This window comes from Danio rerio, chromosome 5 (assembly GCF_049306965.1).
Source record: "Danio rerio strain Tuebingen ecotype United States chromosome 5, GRCz12tu, whole genome shotgun sequence".
Classification (NCBI taxonomy): Eukaryota; Metazoa; Chordata; class Actinopteri; order Cypriniformes; family Danionidae; genus Danio; species Danio rerio.
Window position 1 is genome coordinate 33,018,171 of NC_133180.1, and position 25,319 is coordinate 33,043,489.

Sequence of the window (25,319 nt, forward strand, 5' to 3'; positions counted from 1 at the left end):
TCACTATTGAAATGAAACCCAAGGTTTCTAACAGGTGTTTGATAAATTGGTAGCATACCAAAACCTAATAAATGCAGAGGGGTAGGATTGCCAAACCAGACCAGCTCAGTTTTTTCCTTATTGAAATTTGAAAAAATTGATTAGATTATAAAATTGATAGATTCCTTGGGTTGTCCTAAGAACATCCATTCCAGTTATGCCATCAAAAACCTTAAGCCTTAAACCTTAAGCCTCAAGTTAAAAACCTACTTTTTCTATTTGATTTGGACCAATTGACTCAGATCATGCTAACAAAAAGTTATTGAATTAGTGTCGACGGTTTTTGTTTTATGCACTGACAAATGTAATGGCATGTTAGCCCACTTTCCACTAAATTTGGCTCAAACCATGATGCCGAAAGTTGCTCTGTAGCTTGTTGCTGTACTTGTTTATAATGTGGCCATGGACTGCTTGGCTCCGATAATTACTAGCTATATTGTTAATAATGGTTTTGTTCTACCATTCTATTATTATACCATTATATGATGGTTTGGTTCTGTACATGAATTGTAATATTAAAGTCTCAGGTTATCAAGGAATGTGCTTGTTAGGTCTCCACTCAAAATGGCTCACAGACAATTTATTATACCATACTGTACTAACATAAAACATGCAGATTTTTCACGTGTCTTTTCAAATGCAAATAAGCTGCTGTGCTCCGCCCCTTTTCAACAATAAGATTGTGCCTTTACTTCCTGATTGAGAGCCTTAAACAACACAAACAAAAGACACACTCTAAAAATACAACCAGGTATTTTATTTAAAAATGTTTTTATTTAAGAGAGCCCGTTAGGATTATACTGCATTATTGTTACCCCATAACCACAATATTTCATCTACTGCAGTGTCTGGGTGACATGAAGACAAACTCAACAGTGCATTTTGTAAGTGGACAGCAGACAGGCCATGTAACATTACTAGATGACAATATTAGAAAGACAAAATGTTGAGCTTCAAAAAAAAAAACAAAAAAAAAAACATGACAGTTCATTTCAAAGCAGTGTCATTTTATCCACCCTGCCAATATTACCAGAAATATAAATATACCAACAACGTGCAGATTTTCGAATACTGTGGGCATGTGCGGAGATTGTTATATATATTTGCTACTAGTACAAGATGAGTGTTGAATGCATCGCGTTTACGCCCACACCATCACAACAGTCATATGTAATACTGTCGAAAAGTTGCATTCTACATCACAAAGTGCACAGTAAGACTGCCTGTGGGTCAAGCATGTCAGCAGATACAGTCTCTTACAATAATACGCCGGGGCTATTAAAGTTTAACTACTGATTCTGAAGAATAAGCATTGGTTTTATAAGGCCTAACGATCAGTTGTTGTTTATTGTTGAATGATGCTGATTTACATAATAATGTTATATAAATAACTACATGTTGTTCAATGCCAGTGCTTGTAACTTCATCTTGTTTCATCGTGTAGCGAAGTCTAGACCAAAATCCAGCTAGGTCCATTCAATCACATATGGCAAACACCATTAACTCATTGGTGTTTAGATTATATGACTTATACACATTTAATAACACTGATGTGGATGCCCTCAAAGTCACTGCCCATATGAGTGTCTCTTTTTTTATTCACACAAAAGGGCGTTGAAGTCACCTTTTAGTGTGCATCGTTCTTCCCGATTGAGTTCTGCAAAGGATTTTGGTTTTCCAGTGACAGTGGAGATGAGTGATTGACAGCTGATCGCCTCCCAAGAGCATTTCCCACAACGCACCTCTGTGTTGGCATGTCCAGGAGAATGGTGACAGGTCAGCTTTCCTCTCACAGTGCCAGCAGAATGACATAAATGTGTTGTATTGATCACCTTGTATATAAACAGAAAGGAAAGACATAAAGTTTAAATTAACAGGGTGTCCGCGCTGTCTAAAAAAAGTCATAAAAGTTGATAAATCAATTATGAGAAAATTAAGGCCCTTAAAAGGTATTGAAATGTCTTAATTGCATTTTTATGAGGTCCTCAATTTTGTTAAAGTATTGTCCAAAGTGTCTGACTCCAAAAAAGCATAAATAAATTTATTTTCCTTCTTATATTAATAATGGCATGCTCAATCCGTGCGATTTGTTCAAGCTGGAGCATGTCCGGCCAAGCTCCTCCATCCGGGTGGTGTCACTTAATTTGCAACAAACACGATAAGGTGATGTGACGCTCTCCACATGTAGCGAAACTATACAGTGAAACAGACAGTAAATTGGGAAAACGTAAGTTTGCGTACTCCTGGTTGGAGAAAGACGAGTTTAAACAGTGGCTGAAGCCTGCTGCTGAAAACAACCGCGTAATTTATTCTTTCAAGCTTTATTTCCTCCGAGCTTATCTGAGTTCTGTGGCATGGTTGTGCTCCACTGTTTATTTGTTAAAGGTTTGATACTGATTATTAGAACTTGAAGTGGTGATGAGGTCTTAAAATATTCTGAGAAGGTCTTTAAAAAGTCTTAAAAAGGTATTGAAATGACCTTTAGGATTCCTGCATATACCCTGATTTAAACAGTGGGGGGTACTAAAGTATTTACAGATAAACTAACTAGTTTTTAAACTACAACCAATGCAAATGTCAAACAAAATCATTTCAAAGGGCTAGTTTCAACTATAACAGAGGTTATGGCATTATTTTAGATACCATTAATGCATCTAAAATGATTATTTTCATTAGAGGAACATCTATATGGATTCTTGTATAAGTTTACATTTTATACTATAGTATCTATATAAAAAACGCAACCCTAAAGAGAGGAGTCTGGATGAAGACCTGGTGCAGTGCAATCTGAGCTGTGTCCAATGCTTTTTAATGCGCTCACCTATCCCTACCCATCACAGTGAGGTCACTCACTCCATTGAGTGCATTGTGTCTGACATTGCATCGCAACTCAGCTTGCATCATAAAAGCAGCATCCAGATACTATTGACACTGAATGACAAAACCAATTCAATGTCATAAATGTACATTTTATTGAGATTTATATAGCCTGCCTAAATAAGATTTTCATCAATTCATGGTTTGTTATATGACAATATCTAAATATCTTGTTTTGTGTTCAATAGAAAAATGGAAACGCATAAAGATATTGAACCACTTGAGGGTGAGTAAATGGAAAGTAAATGTTCATTTATGGATGAACTATTTATTTATAAAGTTCTTAGTATATACTATTGTGTATTACTAAACAACAACAAGTCGTCCAGGGTCACAATTAATATTATAAATAGGTTTAAAATAATAATTGAAAAATATTCAGTGCTTGTTAAAAGTTTCTTTACATTTTTAAATTCTGGATAAGGCATAAGACCTATCGTCCAATTAAAAATCGGTGGGCCGACAAATAACTCAATTACGATAGGTAACTCAAACTGTGTCAACAAATTTAAATATGTATTTCTGAGCAGCCTCATCACACAGACTGATCCATCATTTGCGCATACACATGAAGCAAGGGTCTATAGCTGACAGAGTGAGTGACATCAAGTAAACTCAGCATCAATCTAAACTTCTTTCTGAAAGACAATTGATCCATGGTGAATGACATGATCTTGTGTTATATCAGGTCGTTGATCGTCATCAGGTCGTCATCTATTTGGTGCGCATTTGCACGTTCATGATTTTAGGAGGTGTTGCTTTGGACGGCAGGGGAGTTTTTCTCCATTGGTTTGGCTCATTTCTTAAAACAGAAATAACATTATTAAAACAACATGGACAAATCTCCAAACCACTTGGCTATTGTTCTCAACAGAATTGAATTTCTCATTCAATTCATCAAATTGCAAAAGTCTAAATACATTTTTGCAAATGATTGAGTACAAATAGCCTACATTTAGCACAATTTCCAAGTGAATAGATCTTGTTGATCTAAACTAATTGTTAACTCTCAGTCTAATGGTTGTTCTCTCCAAAATGTGTCTGCGTCATTTCATTGTATAAGTCATCACATGCACAACAGTCTGTTCAATTGTCAAAATAAGTCAAGACCATGATACCATGAATACCATACAGTAGGTGAATCCTTGAAAAATTTGAGTACAATTTATTACAATTATTTATTCTGTGGAAGTTACTTTGTGTGTGTTTGATCATTACAATCAAAAAAAGGAGGTACCATTTCCTTGGCAGTATGAGTGCAATGTGTGACGTCAAAGCTTGAAGGCTACTCTCATCCTAAAATCCTATTTTCAGTTTTATACACAATTGTGATCTGTTAGCTAGTAAAAAAATCAGTACAGCAACCATTGTCAATGAAGGACTGGGCTAAGACTATAAGGTGGCCATGAGGGATATTTTAGTGGTCCTGTGCTATGACGACAAAACATAAAATATCTAAACATTTTGACTTGCATTTTGGGGGCAGTGACTGTTTAAATGACTTTTTTTTTTTTTTTTTGACACATGAGTAAACTGTTTTTGGAAAGGTATGAGCTTTTGCAAGTAAGCTACAGTGTTGTGCTAAACTATAACACTGTTTTGCCAAATGATCTTAGAATTTTGAGAATGTATTTTCTGTTTCAAGAAATGAGTCAAATCAAAGGAGAAAAACTGTACTACATTTGACATCAGAATTATTAGACCCACTTTGATTTTTTTTCTTTTTTAAATATTTCCCAATTGATGTTTAACAGAGCAAGGAAATTTTCACAGCATGTCTAATAATATTTTTTCTTCTGGAGAAAGTGTTATTTGTTTCCCTTTGGCTAGAATAAAAGCAGTTTTTTATTTTTTTAAAACCATTTTAAGGTCAAAATTATTAGCCCCTTTAAGCTATGTATTTTTCGATAGTCTACAGAACAAACTATCATTAAACAATAACTTGCCTAATTACCCTAACCTGCCTAGTTAACCTTATCATATAGTTAAGCCTTTAAATGTTAATTTAAGCTGTATAGAGGTGTCTTGAAAAATATCTAGTTAAATATTATTTACTGTCATCATGGCAAAGATAAAATAAATCACCCTAGTAGCAAAGAATTTTGGCCCAGATTTGGCAAAAAGCTGGCACAGCAGGCATTCATCCGGCACTGGCATACAGCATGTGGGCCAAACATGGCCCGGGTTTGGCAGAGGTGGCACCGTTTTTAAGGCGGCACACAAGATTTGGGCCAGATGAAAAACGTAGTATTTGGCCCAGATTTAAAAATTTGATAAGTGGGCCATGTGAGTTTGGCCAGTCTTGACCCACATTTAAAATACACTAAAATCATTTTTGAGTAAAGAAAAAAAATTCTACCAATCAGGTCACTTTGAGAAAAAGCGTGCCCATAGTGTGCCTAAAGCGCATCACTCCATGGGTTTATCAATTTCATTGCAATCATGACACACCAACCTATCTGGCCCAGTTCAGGCCCAGTTATGAGTTATTAACTTGGCTGAGACTTGGCCCAGATATGGTCTGTGTTTGGCCCTTGTCTGGAAGCCAGATTTGGTCCAGTCATGTACCGTAATTCACTGCGGCATGTGGGCCAAGCAAAACCTGATTGTGTGGGCCAGAGCTGGGCCAGAGAAATTTTGCTATGTGGGCAGTTATTAGAAATGAGTTTTAATACTATTGTGTTGAAAAATTTGATGAAAAAAAATCTTCTCTCTGTTAAACAGAAATTGGGGAAAAAAATAAACAGAGGCTAATAATTCTGACTTCAACTGTATATTAGTCTATAAGTGAACAATGAATACTATATTAGTCTTTAAATGACTATAAAACCAGACAGATTTGTCCATTTAGAAACGCCATTGTAGTTACTATTTCATATTGCTGTTATCGGACGATGGGAAAACGGACTCACTGAATGTCACTTTGAGATGGTCCTAAACCAATCCGTCATAAAGAGACAGTGCCTGTACAATAGACGGGTCAGCCTTAGAGCCCTCCTGAAACTCCTGTAGAGTCAACATCCCATCTGCATTCTGTTTGATAAAAAAGAGACGTTTCACAGTTCCAGACGCACATTCTTCATTAAGCACATGCAGTTAGTAAACGAACATGGAGAGAGTCAGGTAGAGAGAGTCTTTATGCTGTATTTAGATCTTTTGTTTGTCTCTAAAGCTTAGTTTTCCCTCAAAAGCTCTTGTATCAAAGCTTTGCGAGGGATACTAGATAGAGCTTCAATTTTGTGTCTTTCATCTGGCTTTCCTTCTGTGTTTCTAGTACTTGCTGAAGCATTTCGTGACAATCACAGCAGAATGAAACCATTTTATATGACTGAACATACAGAATAGCTATGAATATTCAGTAGTATTAGGTCAAGGGATTGGTTTGCTAAACAATGCTTGAACATTCTCAGAAACTTTTTGCAATTCACTGTAAATCAGTACATTACCCTTACTTATTTTTAAAAAAACAACTATTTCTAGTCAATTGATAATAAAAGAGGAGGTGGAAGGCATGCAGACTAATATACAAAGGATTCACCTTATCCATCATAGCAAAGATGCGATCAACTCGTTTTTCTGGTGTGTTTTCCTCTTCAGGTAACTCCACTGTGTTCCCCTGCAAGAAATAAACAAAGACATTAAATCCTGAGATATACTGAGCATTCAAACTTGACCTTTCATTCTGTGATAAGACCTACTGACATAAACAAATCATCTGTGAATAACAAATCCTGTCAACCAGCAAGGAGTTATCGTGTTTACTGTATATGGAAAACAAGGAGAAATATAATTTTAGCACACATTAAATCGAAAGCTTTGTCTTGTGCGAGCCAACTGAGTCAAAAATAAGATTTACAGTTTTTTCCAATTGCTAACAAGTGCTTATACCCAAACTTCAGATACTTTTTCTAAACTCTTAACACAGACTCACACCTACAAAACCCAAATTGCCAAATGGATAATTTTCTTCACAAAAATCCATTTTGATAAACATATATTCATTCTTTTCGGCTTAGTCCCTTTATTCATTTGGGGTCGTCATATCGGAATGAACCATCAACTTATTCGGCGTTTGTTTTCTCTGCACACACTAACTTTACCAAAACACTAGAAATCTGACTCAAAATGAAATTATTCTGTCAAAGAATAACACTTGTTTTCACTTCACAAGGTGCATGCAGTAAATCAAAGTACACCAGCTTTCAAAATACTGGCTATTATCGACATTACAAAAACTGCAGAGACTTTTATGTTTCGGTTTTAGATGTATTTTCATGCAAAATATGCAATCCACCATTTTGACACTAAATGTCTTGGTTAAGAATTGTATGTCCACATGTACAGTAATGTTCACATTTAAAAGCATTCCAGTAAAAAGCAAATCCAGACTGGATTACTGCAACTCTCTACTAGTCGGGCTTCCAGCTAACTCTATCAAACCTCTTCAGCTGCTCCAGAACGCAGCAGCACGAGTCTTTAATGAACCTAAAAAAGCACATGTCACTCCGCTGCTCATCCGTTTGCACTGGCTGCCAGTTGCTGCTCGCATCAAATTCAAAGCTCTGATGTTTGCCTACAAAGCGACTTCTGGCTTTGTTCCTTCTTATCTGCTCTCACTTCTGCAGATCTATGTGCCCTCCAGAAACTTGCGTTCTGTGAATGAACATCGCCTCGTGGTTCCATCCAAAAGAGGGAAGAAATCACTTTCCCGAATGCTCGCGTTCAATCTGCCCAGTTGGTGGAATGAACTCCCTAACTGCATCAGAATGATAGAGTCACTCGCTATTTTCAAGAAACGACTAAAAACTCAACTATTTAGTCTCCACTTCACTTCCTAATCTGCAATTGCTTCTCTGGATATACCACTAACTGTACTCAAAAAAAAAAAAAAAACTTGCATTACTAATGCTAGTAAAGAGAAAAAATAACCCCTGCCACTAAAAGAGTCTAAGCCAGACTGGAATCAGCTGTGGTTGGGCCAGTTTACCCAACAAAATCAGCTGTGTGTTAATTATTCAATTGTTTGTTTATTATCAGCTGAGACACATTTTTGATATTGATATTGTTTTTGAACTTATATTATTGCAGTAGCAGAGGTTTTTATACTGTATCTAAGGTTTGGAATATTGTTTTTGCCATTGTGGGATGCATTAACATTTGTAAATACTACAGAAACAATCCATCATTTGGTTGGGAGCTATAGCCTGTCTGTTAGGAAAATGTAAGTATTGTGAAAATGTGCTCACTGACTGCAGATTGGGTGAACATGACATGAAATGTTTGAATGGTATAGCCACAAAAGACCGATGCTGTGCTAATTGTGTTTAGAGTTTTGAAAATGTGACAACTGGTTGCACAAACGCTGTTAGCGACTAAAAACAACTGTAAAAAATACAGCAAGGAACACAAACAATTAGGTTTGAATATATATTTAAATAGATTTTATATAAATAGATTTTACTTATGATTTACATTTTTAAAAATCTACTGCAAACATCTTTGTCTTTGCACAAATGATAATGTATCAACAACAGCAAGAAAGCATCTCATGTAATCAAAAAGCACACAATACTATTAAAGAGATAGTTAACCCAAAAATGAAAATGTACCCATATTTACTGACCTTCGAGTGCATGAACCCCTATGAGCTTTTTTCTTCTGTTAAACACTAAAGACGATATTTAGATAAAAGCTGAAAACCTGTAATCATTGATTCATAATGGAAAAAAAAACTTATACCATGGAAGTCAATGCAGGCTTTCCAGCTTTCTTCAAAATATCTTCTTTGCGGAGGTAGTCACCGCAATCTGTTTATCAATCTGACAGACCCCCATAATCAACTTTTAGAGTTTAGGCTTACAATAAACTCCACGCTGGCCTTCCAAGAAAACACTTTTATTAACTCAATAGGAATAGAAAGTTACGCTTCAGAGAGAAGCAAATGACTCACCACCATCTGGTAGATGGCGTCCACGATGTTCAGCATCTCATCGCGAGTTATGTAGCCATCATTATCAAGATCGTAAAGTTTAAAGGCCCCTGTGATAGCAATAACAAACAAGCACATTTAGAAAATTCATCTTCAAAAGAGCTGAGAATAGTGGTGTATACTTCTCATTAGAAAACTATTGTTGGACTTTTCTACATTTTATTTGACATGCTCAAGCTTTTATTAATCATGAAGAAAAATAAAAACACAGTGGAAAAAATTCTGATCATAGAGTAGTGCTAACAACTGCCTTAGATGGACGATGTTTTTTTAGATATTACCTTTGCTGTTTGAGAAAGTAGGTCTGCAAAGTTTAAAAAGATCACAGTTCAAGACTGTTCTTGTTCCCAAAAGAAAAAAATAATGCTGACCTGCCTGAAATGAGTCGTCAGCCATTCTAGTTTAATTTAAAAACACTGTAGTTGTGGCTGAAGCCTTAAAGAGTTTGGATTGATTTGTTGACGTGTCAGGAAGATGCTGAAATATCCTGATCAAGTTGTGTTTTATAAGGTAAGTTGATTTTTTTCTTCTTCTAGTGTATCATTGTAGAACTTGGGCTCGATTGATTCCCTAAAACTAATGCTATTGTTACCCTATATATCATTGTTTACAAATGGTAAGGAATCCTCTGAAATTCTGGCATTGTCATAGATGTTTTATGTCCAATCCACATTGTAAATGGTGGACCAATCACAATACAAACTGTGCCATCTGGCTAATAAGAGCCAAACAGACTTGCAGAAAGGCAGAGTCTATAGCAGGGGTGCCCAAATTTTTTCTTATGAAGGGCCAAAAATCAAACTTGATTGAGGCTACTAGGCCAGACGTAAATATGCCATGGGTAATTTCCTAATGTGTTTAATAATATTTAAAAATTACTAGAAAACGTTGCTTTATATTAACTAATACAGCAAACATTACATTTTTTTATGAACCTATTACAGTAAAAACAAAAAACAATCTCATTTATAACAGAATTACACTAGTTTTTGCATTGATTTGCTCAGCGATGTCTTCTGCATAGTTTATTCATTCATTCTTTCATTTTCTTTTTGGCTTAGTCCCTTTATCAATCCGGGGGTCGCCACAGCGGATTGAACCACCAACTTATCCAGCACATGTTTCACGCAGCGGATGCTCTTTCAGCCGCAACCCATCTCTGGGAAACATCCAAACACACTCATTCACACTCATACAGTACGGACAATTTAGCCCATCAAATTCACCTGTAGGGCATGTCTTTGGAGTGTGGGGGAAACCGGAGCACCCGGAGGATACCCACACGAACGCAGGGAGAACATGCAAACTCTACATAGAAACGCCAACTGACCCAGCTGAGGCTCGACCAGCAACCTTTTTGCTGTGAGGCGACAGCACTACCTACTGCATCGTCCTTCTGCATAGTTCTCTGAAATTATTTACTGTAAATTTTAAAAAATCTGATTCATTTAATATATACATTTAATTGCAGTGTTTTTTGGAGCTCAGAAATAAAACAAACAAACAAAAAAAAGTTACATCAAATTAGAAATGATGATCTCTGTGTTAAAGGCATTCGCCCCAACCCCCTCCATCATCCTCACTCTCTTCTCAGATGGGATGGTGGGCCAAATAAAATGTTACATTGGGCCAACTTCGGCTTGCGGGCCCTTCTTTTGGGCATCTCTGGTCTATAGTGACCAGTTCCAATAATCATAATAACATATGTAATATGTTACAGTATATTATATATAATTTTAGAGATTGTGAAAAGAAGAGCTGATGCTTGAGTGCATATTAACAGAAAGTTGTGTTTTTATAAACCTAAAGATGACATGAAACAGTAATTAAGGTCCCTTTTTTCCTATATAGTGATGTACTTCCAACTGAAACGGTTTTTGAAATGAGAAAAAAATGGGGCAGTGCTTGATTTCATCCTCTGGAAACTGATTGGATCGTTGTAAGATAGGATTTGCTAACAAAACAGAGGAAGATTTGCCAGTTTGCACAGTTGTGAAGGATTACTGTTTAACGGAATCACCATTGACACCCTTTTTAGAAGTCAGGTGATGACGAGAACCTGCCACCTGCAAAGACAGTGCAGAAACACACTGATACCCACAACCTACAGGATTGATAGTCAAGCCCCGAAGAACTGATAGCCACGCCCTACAGGCATTCCTCCTTTTGAGGGCGGCGGAGAGTTTGTGATATTTGATTAAATAATGTAAGGCCAAATTATTATTTTTTTACGTTTTGTACGTTTTGATTTCATGCCAACTTTAAGACACAAATAGGATCTAAGACAGAATTGGACACCTCTCTGATGCAGAAACAACTGCTCTAAGAGGTACAGTATGGCTCTTATTATTAGAGGTATGAAAGTAATTATGTTTATACATCTGAGTTTTTCATCCAGTGTTCCTCTTGATGTGACAGACAGAGCTTGAATAAACTCTGAGAACTCAATGCGTCCATCCTGTGGACACATAACAGAAAAACAGTGTGAGAACTGACAGATAAAGTCTAAAAAGAAGTCAAGATTTTACAATCTCACACAAGATAAAAAGGAGAGAGCTAAGAGTGAAAACAACTGCAGAATGACACAGCAAAAAAGCCCTGCAGTTAAACACATAAACAGCAGTGAGGGCTGTTATCTCACCTGTGTTCAGTACCATCTTCAAGAGGTTTTCACATATTACTATTGTCATTTTGACAGTGATTCAGAAGTGTGTCTAAAGATGTGATTGCAGCAGACAGTCCTGCTCGGAATCTACAATCATCTTAGAATAGTCTGCAGGGCCTCTAGATCTGCACTGTCTGACTGACACACACAATGGTTTGCCATCCTAAGGAAGACTTTTTAAAGATATATTGCTCTTGAAATGATATAAAATGCATATTGTATCTCTTACAAGAAACAATCAGCATTTTTACATTTTCAAAATAAATAATTATTCTGTATAATTTATAAGCTTGTTTTAAGTGCCCATAAACATTGTGCATTATGAAAAAACATGAATACATACATATTCTTTTGCTTAAACTCAAACAAACATTTATGTTTTACACACAAAAAGAACACAGTATTCTGCAAATATGCTGAAGCTGCATATCTACAAGAAAAATAGAAAGACATAATGTTCCTATCATTGAGTAAATGAAAGTGAATGGATTGTTTACACACTCTGTTTTGCTATTCAGCCAAACAACTCTTCAGGGACAGATTCAAGTGGTGATAATTTTCCAACTCAGAACAGAAGATAACAATTCAAATCATAACATTTACTTGGTAAACAGCTACTTTAAAGATCCCCAGCAGGCTAATAGAACAGTGTTCTCCTATTACTGACTTGTTTCAGCTATTTGAGTAGTTACCTTGTTCTCGTCAAAGACATTGAAGACGAATGTGGCAAATTTGGTTGGATCACCGAAAGGGAAGAACTGCTTGTAGATCTTCTGAAAGCCAGAGGAGTCCAGTTGACCACTGGGGCAGTCTTTAATAAAACCCTTATACCTGACACACAGACAGGGACAATAAGTAAAGGTGAGCATTTAAAGACAGCAATTGTGATTTAACAAAATACATGATTATACTCTACATCTTGTGAAAAAAAAAAAGTACACTATTATTAAAAAAAACAAATGTGTGCATATAAAAAAGGCATTTTAATGTGAAATCTCTGCTTTAAAAGCACAATATGTAAGATTTTTTATTCATAACACCCCCCCCCCCCCCCCCAAAAAAAAAACCCTCACTAGAGCAGTGTTACGTATTTTGCTAACTTATGTAATTACATTTTTCTAAATGTCTCAAACAATGTTAAAATCCAGAGAAATAAGCTATTTTATAGCCACATGAACAGTGCCATTGTGTTGCCATGGTAATAATGTAACACACACTTTTGCATTTTCAGGTTTGAGTTATATAAAAAAAATGGAAACACCACAGACACTTCGTCACCTTAGAATTATAAGGTTCTATCTGACATTTTTGTCAAAATTGAGTTATTGACATTATTCTTATTAAATGACAACTTATTTACATTATGGGATGTTTTTATAAGTTGTTCACATTTTAAGACTTTTTATTTAAAACACAAATATTGCACAAATACAATTTGCTACTAAATGCAAAAAACTTTGAAGCTCAATACCTCAAAATCATTCAGAACGCAGATAGAACCTTTAATTCCAAGGTGACGAATTTAATACATTGTGTTTTTGTTAGTCTGCACACAGGACCTTTTAACAAGAATACATATTTAGTATTATAAAACAGTGCTTCTTCCCCATATGATCATGACCAGAATAACCAGAAGCAGTCAACTGTGGCATAATAAAAGCTCTGCTACTTTCATGTCATGTTGCACTCATCTCTCATCGGCAATTGCTTAAGCTCTCTGCTGCTCGTTTTGCTTTAACTGGTTTCAGCCTTAGGGGCTTACTCACACTAGGTACAGTTGCCTTCAATCGTGCTTAAGCGCGATTGTCCCCTCTCCCCTGACAGCCTACACTCACACTGCATTTTGCCTGAGCACGCCCACGTCATCGATGATGTGACTGTTCAGTTTAACAGGAAGAGAAGCGCTCTCGCTCAGCACAGTGGAGATTGCTTTGGTTATATTGTTTTAGCCGATTATGATGCAATGGCATGCAATCAAATACTTTGCTGAACAGATCCATAATATTTTGCTGAACAGATCCATAATATTTTGCTGAACAGCTCATAAATGATCATAAAAGTCCTTGTGCTCCAGGTATTAGGAGGTTTACTGAAAGTGCAGCTGATGTGCAGCAACGGGGTTTGTATCTTCAACAAACTATGACAGTTTCTGTTTATTGAAAAGTAAGAATGATTAATAAATCCATATAAAACAGTCCCTTAAAAGTGACGTTGCGTCTTCAGTTTTGGGCTCTGCCATGCTTTACACTCAAACTACAAGGGTACTGCAGCAAACCGAACTTCGCTTTGGCACATCTCTTCAAACCAGCCCAGGGCCGGCCAACGGAACTGTTGAACTCCCAAAAAATGGTTGTTTTTATATGAATAAATAATTTTTTTAAGATAATAATACGCTACTATAAATAACATAATATATAATATAATTTTTACTCTATATTTGATCAAATTAATGGAGCATTGGTTTGCAGAAGACAGATATTTAAACTCTTCTTTTAACCCAGTGACAAACAGACATTTCTCACCCAGTATTTAGCCCACTGTGTGGGTCTGGCACCAACTGTTAGCACCGAAACGCATTGCAGTGTTGGAGAACACATGTTCTGGGGGGTTCAGGAAAATTAAACCTCTGTCACCATATCCAGTAATTTTCAGAAACAACACTGCAGAGCTATTTGTTTTCTGTATGCTAACTGATCCCTGACAAATTCAAAGACTATCATTGCGGATAATATCCAAGCAATTTGGGGCAAAGGATGAAATGGTTGTCTAGGATATTATAGGGGACGTCAGGCTTCAAATGCAAATTCATTTACAGGCACATCAGTTTAGATCAGTGCATTTTCAACCTCATTCTTGGACTCTCCTGCAATACTTATGGCCCACACTTGCTGTCTGTGAAATACTGAATATGGATATCAATACTAACATGGGGAGAAAAAAAACACATAATGAGAAGACAATTTTCTGTGAACACACTATTCAGTCATTGCACAAAATAGCTTCATAATCATTATAAGAATCTCCAGCATATGTCATGTGGGGAAAAAAACCTCTTCATTAGCTAAGTGTTCATTACCTCATCAGAGGAGCTGGTGTGCAAGGAAGAACATTTTTCACATTATGCTAATTTACAGAAGCTTGATGACAGAATACTGTCATAACCGCATGTGTAGCACAATTTAATAAGCAATTTGACTGCTTTTAATGATCTAATCAGAGAAAACTCTTTTTTTTACTGAGACATTTACAGTATGGGGACATGTGCAGTCATTAACTCTTGTCGCATATTTATATAATGACTAAATCACTGTATCTCCTGAACAGCTTTCTAGAGTAAATAGTTCTGATGGGTTTAGTGCTGTATTCTGCCTTTTACTTTAATAACATTTGTATAGCCTATGAACTGCTGTACTAGTTTCATGTGTATGCTCTTTCCTTTTACATTTAATCCAAACTTGTTAGTCTCATAATAAGTGTAATAATGTTCAGTCAGACATTATTCAAATTTTCAAAGATCTATTTGTCAAATTAAACAGAAAGAAATTAAATTGACACTGCAGAAAGTTGAAGGGACAACATGAATTTGTATAATCTCATTTGTACAATTTAGCATGATTTTAGTATGATTTTCCCCCCAATGATGGTTGGGTTTAGAAATCTTACATTTTTATACAACTTAACTTGTATGAATTCGTACTAATTAGCCACTAGACTGAAAAAAACATAAAGTTACATTTCCTCATGAGATCAGGCTGGATTATCACAAATACATATAAAAAAACATATTAATTTAACTGGCTGTAGGTTTGTACTCTCAGTGCTAGATTGTAGATGTAAGGGCACTGTACACTAATATAGAGGTTCAACCTTTTTGACTTTGAGGCCCACCTCCTTCTCTGATAAATTTTTGAAGGCCCACCTGTCTGACATTTTCTCTTAAACTGTTTGTCTAGAGAAAATGCTTATTTTAGACCTTTATTTATTAGCATTTATTTTCACGCATTCATTAATTTTCTTTTCAGCTTAGTTACTTTATTAATCAGGGGTCGCCACAGCGGAATGAACCGCTAACTTATCCAGAATATGTTGAATGCAGCAGATTCCCTTCCAGCCACAACCAAACACTGGGAAACACTCATGCACTCTTGGATTCACAAATACATGCTCTATGGTCAATTCAGCTTATTCAGTTTACCTATACCACATGTCTTTAGACTGTGAAGGAAACCAGGGCACCCGGTGGAAACCCACGCCAACACAGGAAGAACATGCAAACTCCACACAGAAATGCCAACTGACCCAGCCAGGGTTCGAACAGCGACCTTTTTGCTGTAAGGCATTCGTGCTACCCACTGCGCCAATGTGACGCCCATCATTTATTTTGCCTTCCACTATTATTCTCATTAGTTTGGACAACTATGCAAATACATTAAAGTGTTCATAGAAAAGAGAGCACTGTTTTGAATTAACAGACTTGTGCGATACCGTACGAGTCGCAGACACGAGGCACATGCGAGCTAGTTATAATAACTCTAATTATTGTTACCTTTACACTTTGCTTGAAATTTTGCTTTATACAATTGAGAGATGTAGTCCTAGTGTGCAGTGGTTGCAAGTCTAAGCCACAGTTAAATCTATATTTAAAAGTGAGGCTGTTTTTACTTTGATCATTTAAATATAACATATTTAATAATGAAATCAAACAATTATAGTACAATATTTGAGTTAATTTGAACTACTTTAATCTCACGTCCCACCTGCAGGATCGCTGAGGCCCACTAATTGGTCGCGGCCCACTGGTTGAGAATCCCTGCACTAACATGTACAGTAGGTGATACTTTAATATGGCCATTACTGCCGGTCTTTGTACCGCCACAGCTCTAAAGGGGTAAGAACGAGTTTTTAATGTATGACCCCAGTTAGTGAATATGCCGCCAGGGGGCACAAAGGGACAGGATGCAAACGGACAGAAATAGCCTATAGAGCAGCTGTAAATATGCTACTTGTGAATGAAGATGAAACGATAAAACAAAGCATTAAAATTCCTTTATTCATCATTAAAAATTTGTTAACATGCTTTATTATTATTGTAAACTTGTTAAGTGGAATGAGGATTTATTTGAAAATAAAAGACAACTAAAATTAATCTATTACTCGCTAAAAATGGCCCTGGCTCATTGAAAATACATACCTCAGCCTCTTTAATTTTTGTGAAATGTAAAATATATAGCTCAGGGTACATTACATTTTACATTTCAGATGAATTTTGATTTTATATTGCTTTTATTTCTTTTAGAATCTGAGCGCTCAGCATCAGAAGTACAACACTGTTGAACTAAAGAGCAAACTGACCAGCCAAGAAAAGTTGTTCATATTCATAGTTTTCCAAGCGGTCACACTAGGGGAACGCCCCCAAAACATGACCGTCTCCCAATGACAGTCAAATCACAGGCTGAGTGATTTCTCTTTTTTAGCCAGAAAGGCAGATAAAGGTTGTGCAATAATATGTAGAGTTATGAGGAGACACATCTAGACTGTGCTTCTACAGAAATTTCTACAAAGAAAGAACAGCCAGAAAAGAGAAATGTATGCCAAATAAACCATAACAAAATTTTGTACCTTTAGATGTCAGTACGATTAAATGCTTTTTATAGTCTCTCTTTTAATTTACATGTTAAGCAATTAAATTGCAATTAAAGTATGAATTGAGATACAAAGTCAAAAAATAAATAGCAAAAGTGAACAAATAGATCATATCAACAAATATTAATCTTAGCAAAACAAACTGACACCAAATATAAAAGCAGACGTTAAATCCCTGAGGATTATCCAAAAGATAGATGTAAATATTGGAGCTCTAAAAAGGACATGACACAAGTGCCAGAAATTTACAGTTTATGAACATATCTGTGTTTTGCTTTGTTGATATGTGATTCAACTATTTGTAGCTTGAAACTGATGGAAACATGACTGGTTTGTGCTGTGTTTCTATGGTGATCCTAGTGCAGCTGCCATTATGGCCCATTGTTTTTTTTGCCCACCAGGTCTCAATGACAAACAGTGGGTAACAAATCATAGCCTGTTAAGTTGTTTGTGGTATTTATTTTGTGATAATAAGTCCCTGTCAATATGTGTAAAGTAATAATATATATATATAACAAGAGTAAAAAAAAGAACAAAAGCTGCTGGTGTTATATTGCTACATAGTGATCATTTTTCCTATAAACTGCAGTCAAATGTATATGTTCAATTCAATTTTTGCACTTTTACAAAAATGTAAGCTAAATCGGTAAATAAAACCAAAACCACCCGAAGAATCACTTTCTTTCTCTCTCTCTTAAAAAAGCACTCCTTACTCTAGGATTAAATTCTCTAAGCACAAAAAATTTACATTGTATAACTAGCACTTCTTGTGTGTATTGCCTCTTCTTGTTGAATCACTGAATGCCTCCTCAATTGTTAGTCGCTAAACCATCTCCAAGTCAAAGTTTTAACAGATGCTTAATTAGTGAAATAAATGAACAAACTACCAAATAGTATGTGTCATGAGTACAACTGCATTCGCTTTCATTATCAAGGTGTAATCATCTCAATAAGAGAATTTTGAGTGCACAATTCACAATAAAGAAACGTAACCTTATTTCCTGATAGCTCTGCCCCTTCTGCTATGTTAGCAGTTCAATTATTCATTCATTAATTTTCTTGTCGGCTTAGTCCCTTTATTAATCCGGGGTCGCCACAGCGGATTGAACCGCCAACTTATCCAGCAAGTTTTTACGCAGCAGATGCCCTTCCAGCCACAACCCATCTCTGAGAAACATCCACACACACATTCACACACACTCATACACTACGGACAATTTAGCTTACCCAATTCACCTGTACCGCATGTCTTTGGACTGTGGGGGAAACCGGAGCACCCGGAGGAAACCCACGCGAAGGCAGGAAGAAAATGCAAACTCCACACAGAAACGCCAACTGAGCCGAGGTTCTAACCAGCTACCCAGCGACCTTCTTGCTGTGAGGTGACAGCACTACCTACTTCGCCACTGCCTTGCCCCACACTTCATTATAGATTCATTATTTAAAGCACACATTTTTTAAGTACTATCAATGTGAACTTAAATTATTTATACTACAAAGTGGCATAGAACAATGTATAAGTATGCAATTTGGGATGCACCTAAATATGATTCATGATGTACTGCTTTTAAATACTTAGTATTAATTTAATGGTAGTATTAGGTAAGTTAAGGCATGGGGAAGGATTAGGCAATGTAAAATATGATTATGCAGAATAAGGCAATAATAAGAAAAGTGTTGCGAATCTCTTATTTCCATTTTATACAACAGTTCTGTCTGGTTCTTGAATCTGATTGGCTGATAGCCATGCAATATTCTGCTAATAGCAGCACTCGTGCAGCCTCTTAGCCTTGTGTATTACTCCACCTACATACAACGACAAGCAGAGGACATTCTACAGTTAGAGTGAATTATTGGTGCTGTTCTGCAGATCGAGACAAATATTGCAGCTGTTGGACAAGCTAATGTACTTTTGAGGCTTTTTTAGTGGAAAATGTAGTTGTTTAGATTGCAACTAAGCAGTTTATTTATAAGGATAGTGCCTATTTTATTAGATTTATAATTTTGGAGATTCAGTGCACCGGCCACCATCAGCTTGTCTGACCAAAAGAAAGTAACGGTTGACATTCCATCACAACTTCGTGACAGAAACCGCAAAATAAGTTGTTAGAGTGAAAAAAAAAGTCAGCGTTTTCTCAACGCAAGTTTAAACTACAGCTGAATAAATTATTATAAATCAGCCAAGTGACATTCTAAGTCGATCTCTCTCTTTTGTATTTTGTAGTGCTGTGTTTATACCACAGAAACTGCCAGTGTTTGCTTTGCTTTGGCTTTTTTGGGGTTAATTATTGTGCTATCCTGATTGCAACAGAAAAAAAACTGAGATATCTCTGTAGATTGATGGCATTTCATGCCGTTAAGCCTTATAGTCTTAAAATGTGAGTAAAAATCATGTTTTGTCATCACTTTGGACATTAAGCTAGAGAATCATTCCAATACTAGCTCTAAAGTGACATTTGTGAACTGGCAACGGTTTCTGCTGTTCTGACCATCAGCTGCAGAAGTGAATGAATGGCAGAAGAAAACAGTTACTCATACAAGAGGGTTTCTGAGACTCTTCGTGTTTGATTTTTTTTTTATACAAAAGATTATGTTGTTGAATTGTTGTATAAACGCAATATCAGTGCGATATGGCTGTATATCGGCACTGGTGGGGGGCACTTAGGCACTTAGCCTACGACCTCAAGCTATTGCACGCCTCCCACTATTGTCAATATACAGCCATATCGCATTGCAACTCATGTGATATTGCTCATGTATCTACTCTTTGTTAATTAGTTTAAGAGAAAAGTTCCTGTTAACTTCAGACCCTGCACTGCAGCTATGTATAAACCAATAACCCCTAAACAAGCTTTAAACACCAAAAGCACAATTCAAACACTTTGCTGAATTTGTTTTAGGACTTTCAGCTTCCATTTCCTGTTTTTTTACACATGTAGTACTAAAAATGGAACAAAAAACATTGCTTTTTAGTTGTGTGTGATAAATCTCTTCTCAGGGATACTTTGAAATTGAATTTGTAAGGCTCCATTTACTGATCCTCTGAGGATTTGATATGGATAGCTCAAAGGCAGGTCTACTTCTGGTATCAACAAACGCACTTCTATCATCAGAGAAAAAGAAGAAGAAAGTAAAGCGCACCTGGAGCTGTGCGTGCATGTGTGACTGGCAGGCATGTGTTCGCTTGCTGTTTAGTGATCTGATCAGCTCTAGACCAAGCTCACAGAGGCTCAGCTTTCAACTCAACACAGTTGTGGCTGTCTTTAACAGAGTTTTCTCCAGTGAGATGCCACTGAAGCGTATCTACAAAGCACACATCATCTGTGAGTCTAAGAATCAGACAAGAAGTAAAGGTATGGTGTCTGTTGGCTTGCTATTATAGATGACTACATAGAATACAAGGTGAACAGTCACAAAAGATTGGCCCACCTTGTAAAGGTAATAAAAGTATAAGATTTTATTATCCTCTTGCGCACTGTCTCTATTTTTTTATGTGTATTGTTAGTCTCGCTTCTCTGCTCCATCACTTTTGTCTTCTTTTATTGCTCTCTCTTCTCTCTTTCCCTACTGGGCGTCCTGCCTAGAGTCAACCGTTCCCCATCTGCCATGAGAGGCATCAAGCAGCCAGAAGGGGTATAGATGCTGGCATGTGAAGTTAAGAATTTATGGAGAACAGGGGGTGAGAGAGAGAATGCGAGACATGATGACTCAGAGCCAAATTTGTGCTCTGAGGAAGCACTGAGTATTTACAATGTTGTGGTACTTTACAACAAACCTTTCTTGCTGGCAGTTTTTTTAATAAATCAATTAGCATGATAGAGATTAAATTAATGGCCAGTGTTTGCTATCAGAAATGTCCATGAGCCAATGATGTGTGCAATTTCTTCTTGGTTCTTTACATTTGTATTTTTCCAAACAAGTCCTTTAATAGCTATGCGAATAGCCAGGGGAAAACCCATAGTCTCATATAGTCAGACCTACAGTTGAAGTCAGAATTATTAGCTGCAATTTGATTTTTGATTTATTTATTTTTTTATATTTCCCAATTGATGTTGAACAGAGCAAGATAATTTTCACAGTATGTCTGATAATATTTTTTCATCTGGAGAAAGTCTTATTTGTTTTATTTTGACTAGAATAAAAGCAGTTTTTTTAAAAAAAAAAAAAAAAACATTTTAAGGTCAAATTTATCAGCCTCTTTAAGCTAGATTTTTTCAATAGTCTACAGAACAAACTATTATTATACAATGACTTGCCTATTTACCCTAACCTGCCTAGTTAACCTAATTAACCTAGTTAAGGCTTTAAATGTCACTTTAAGCTGTATAGAAGTGACTGTCATCATGGCAAAAATAAAATAAATCAGTTATTAGAAATTAGTTATTATAACTATTATGTTTAGAAATGTGTTGAAAAAATCTGCTCTCTGTTAAACAGAAATTGGGAAAAAAAATAAAGGGGGGCTAATAATTCAGAAGCGCTAATGATTCTGACTTTAACTGTATATAGTTTAAAGTCTCAAAAATACTTTATAATCAAATTATCATAACAGTGAAATTGTGATCATCTGTTTAAAAAATATATACACACTGTTGTGGATATAGTGCTCTTTTTTAACCTTTCTTCTATGTTTATTTTGTTATTGAGAAGAACGTGTGCATTACATATTAACACCTGCATCATTAGGATGTTGATGTACATGTAGGTTCAGAAGACTTTTATCATCCATCCACAAGGTTAACCAGCTATACTCAGAGAAAACCCCCGATTCAGATCTGTTTTTACATCACTGTGACGGTTGGGTTTAGGGTTGGGGTAGGGGAAGACGTTAATTAAATACCATTAATGTAACAAATAATTCTGGTTAACTTCTGGCCGCAGATGTGATCTGTAGCTGATTAACCATGTGGATGGATGATAACGCCTTCTGAGCCTAGCAGTAGGCACAGAAGGCCCCTACTGGCCCATATCTCTCAGCTAAAAATCACTGATATTGTCCATTCAGACGAGTGATAACATTAAAATCAGCTGATCGCACTCTTGAGACAGAAACTGAGAGAAAAGACACTCACCACTGCTGTACTTCCTTCTCTGTGACTGCAAAACAAGACAGAAGACAGAAAACAAATGACAGTTAGATTCTGCTCTAACTACCGATATTAGATGACATACTGTAGTCAGAAAAGTTACGTGCTGGTTTGTGCTGGGTAATGCAGGTTGACCAAAGCAGGCACTGAGGGTTCAATTAAGGATGAAAATTTAAATACATTTCTTAATTTGCAATAATTTCAATCCTGAATTACAATTTAAATTAAAAGTGAAGTTAAATTGTACATAAATATAAATATTTATTTGCAGACATTCATTAGGAACCCAGGTACCCATTTACATTTTCTCCTCAGGTCATTTTCTTGTAACCTTCAACCGAAACACTGACGTGAATTAAGCTCAACGACAACAACATCAAGCATTAAACAATCCATTCAACAATATCAAAAACTCAAAGAAGCGTTTTTTGTTTTGTGTTATTGTATCATGGTTTTCATGACGATAAACATACACATATAATTTATGAAAGCAAAAGAAAAATAAAGAGAAAAAGGAGGATGAAAATTATCTCTGATAACCTGCAGTGCAAAACATCACTTCATTTTTTTTCGTTGTGTTTTTCTCATGTAAATGTTTGCTTCTAAGGGTGCTTTCACACCTACACTTTTGTTTCGGAACGTATCTCGTTTGCCCAGTTAGCGCGGTTCGTTTGGCATATGTGAACAGGGCAGTCGCGCTCTGTTCCGCGCCAAAGTAATCGCTCCGAGATCGCTTTAAAGAGGTGGTCTCGACTCGATTGAAAAGAACCCTGGAGCGGTTCTATTACAGTGAGAAAGCGATCTGATCCGAGCGCGGTTATATCACAGTGTTTTATGGATATGTAATAGGCATACGGCGATATGAAGAGAGAATTATGAGTAGGGCGGGAAGTTTCACGAGTCTCCGGATGCCTGCAAACGAGTGATGATCTCCCGGTAATCTCGCGTCTCCCTCCCGGTCCTCAAATAGGCTACGTCGCGCACCCTTCTCACCCCTCCCCACCGCATCTCTCCTCAGACACATCGCGCGCGCACCTTGTCAATCACCATCAAACCCCCACCTCTCCTGACAGATTAGCAGGAAGCTGCAAAATAAACCCTGACACTCCGACCAATGTGAAGAGAGCTTACTCGCACGTGACTTGTTTTAGCTCTTTTGGTCCGATTAGAAACTTTGCAATGTGAAAGCGAACCGCTCTAAGAGCAAAGAGCAACAATGTAACAATTGTAATCTCTGTTTCGGAACAACTGAATCGATTCACAGGTGTGAAAGCACTCTAAGACGTTAGAAACCGACATTTTCTTTTAGCCTCAATTTGATGTTGCCACTATGTTGCCAACTCTTTGCTGTACTGGTTGTTACCAGGTTACGGAAAAAAGTCATTCAATGCTCTAAATATTTATTCAGATAAGAGAAACCCCAAAGCTGTATTATGTTTACGACATCACAGGTAGCATTTAAAGACTTAGCTTAAAAGCACAAGCTTAAAATGCACGCAATTGACAAATAGTCACAGGCAAATTAAACTTTAGTGACAAGGCAGCACTGATCTGGCCAATAATGATCCTGTCTACTGTCCCAAGCATCTCTCATGCTGGCCCCGTGCCATCGGGCAGTCCTTATTGTTGAGCCCTGATGTTATTTACTTGTTTGTTTATTTTTTTGTCTTTTGATTTTGACTCGAATCTCGAATCTCCCAACGTACGCGTCAAGCTACCGGACAAACTGGTAACAGCAGAAAAGCCGTCCACACAGAAGTGTTCAGCAGGTAAGCACGAAAAGGAACAGAGTCATACCACCCCGTTCCTTACGTTTTAAAGACGAAATGCTGCCATAGGTAGATCTGGCTACAACATTTTCTGATCTCCAGAAACGTATATAGAGCTACGTTTTCAGAATGGCCTATGTTGTATGAATTTTATATATTTAAAATAAGTTTTTTACACTCACCAAGATTGCATTTATTTGCTCAAAACAGTAGTATTGTGAATTTAAATATACATATTTTTAAATGTTTAAACGTAATTGGACAGACAGTAAGAGAGACAGGCAGACAGGTGGATCAGGGAGTAAGTAAACTATCAGCACTGCAATTTCAGTAGATAACCAACGTTATATCGCAAGTGAGTAGCCGAATGGAGACATGGAAATGTAGAAACCTGACAGGAGAACTGCTGTAGCTGTCTCTCACAGCTTAGAGGCAGACGGCCATGTCAACACAGCTAACATCAGGCCTGTCACTACACTGTCACTACATCTGACAGCCCCTGAGCCATCGCAGAGAGAGCTTTTCACCAAGATTTATCCCTAATACATACACGAGCAGGCACACACTTTCAGATCCACTGCTACACTGTCTGGACTAGTAAGTGAAGTGTGAAATCAAATGATATGTACAGTATAGCACATATCAAGTGGCGTTAGATGTCATCAAACTAGGTGTATGACATCTATTATTTACAGTAAGGAATATTATAATAGTTTTTTTAAGAATATACGTGTTGACACTGATTTTGTCACTCACCTTTCAACAAAAGAAAATGTCTTGAGAGTCCTAAATCACTTACTGTGTGATGAAGCGTATAACACTATAGGATCTTTTACTTATGCATGACTAAAAAAATGTGTTTTGAAGTTATTTTTAGACTACTGAAAAGCATTATAGGACTTTCATATGTCAACAATTTTACTTGCGGTTTATTAAAGTTACTTGTTTTTATATTTTAGTAGTTTAAGATGATGAATTTCAAGCCAGGTAAGCCAGCCAAGCCATTTCCCTCATTTTAGAGACCAATAAGTATGTAGTTAGAAGTCCCTGCAATTTAAGTTATGAAAGACAAAAATATCCCTTTATGGATTTAGGTTTTTATATTTCCAAGATATTATATAGTTCAATAAACATGGAAGCTTTCTTGTTTTATTATATGTTGTTCTCTGTTTTGCCAATGTAAATAGCTTTAAACAAAGCTGAAAAAACATTGGGCATCTCTGAGCAATGCTGTATTTTTGTTTGCTTGT

The 25,319-nt window shown here is 36.5% G+C and overlaps 1 protein-coding gene across 2 annotated transcripts in view; it reads right to left on the bottom strand.

Annotated features, from left to right (window-relative positions):
* Positions 1–783: 783 nt before the first annotated feature.
* Positions 784–25,319, bottom strand: part of ncs1a (neuronal calcium sensor 1a) — a 42,914-nt gene continuing 18,378 nt past the window's right edge. Inside the window, exons 2-8 of one of the 2 annotated variants that reach the window (NM_001328512.1) lie at positions 22,286–22,310; positions 12,263–12,401; positions 11,285–11,363; positions 8,867–8,955; positions 6,455–6,532; positions 5,829–5,949; positions 784–1,871 (exon numbers count right to left, since the gene is read on the bottom strand). In NM_001328512.1, coding sequence (NP_001315441.1) covers positions 5,851–5,949; positions 6,455–6,532; positions 8,867–8,955; positions 11,285–11,363; positions 12,263–12,401; positions 22,286–22,310 — 509 coding nt within the window. In that variant the 3' untranslated portion in view covers positions 784–1,871; positions 5,829–5,850. Of the gene's footprint in view, positions 5,003–5,566; positions 5,950–6,454; positions 6,533–8,866; positions 8,956–11,284; positions 11,364–12,262; positions 12,402–22,285; positions 22,311–25,319 lie in introns of both variants that reach the window. The other variant, XR_012405782.1, reaches the window with a different exon arrangement.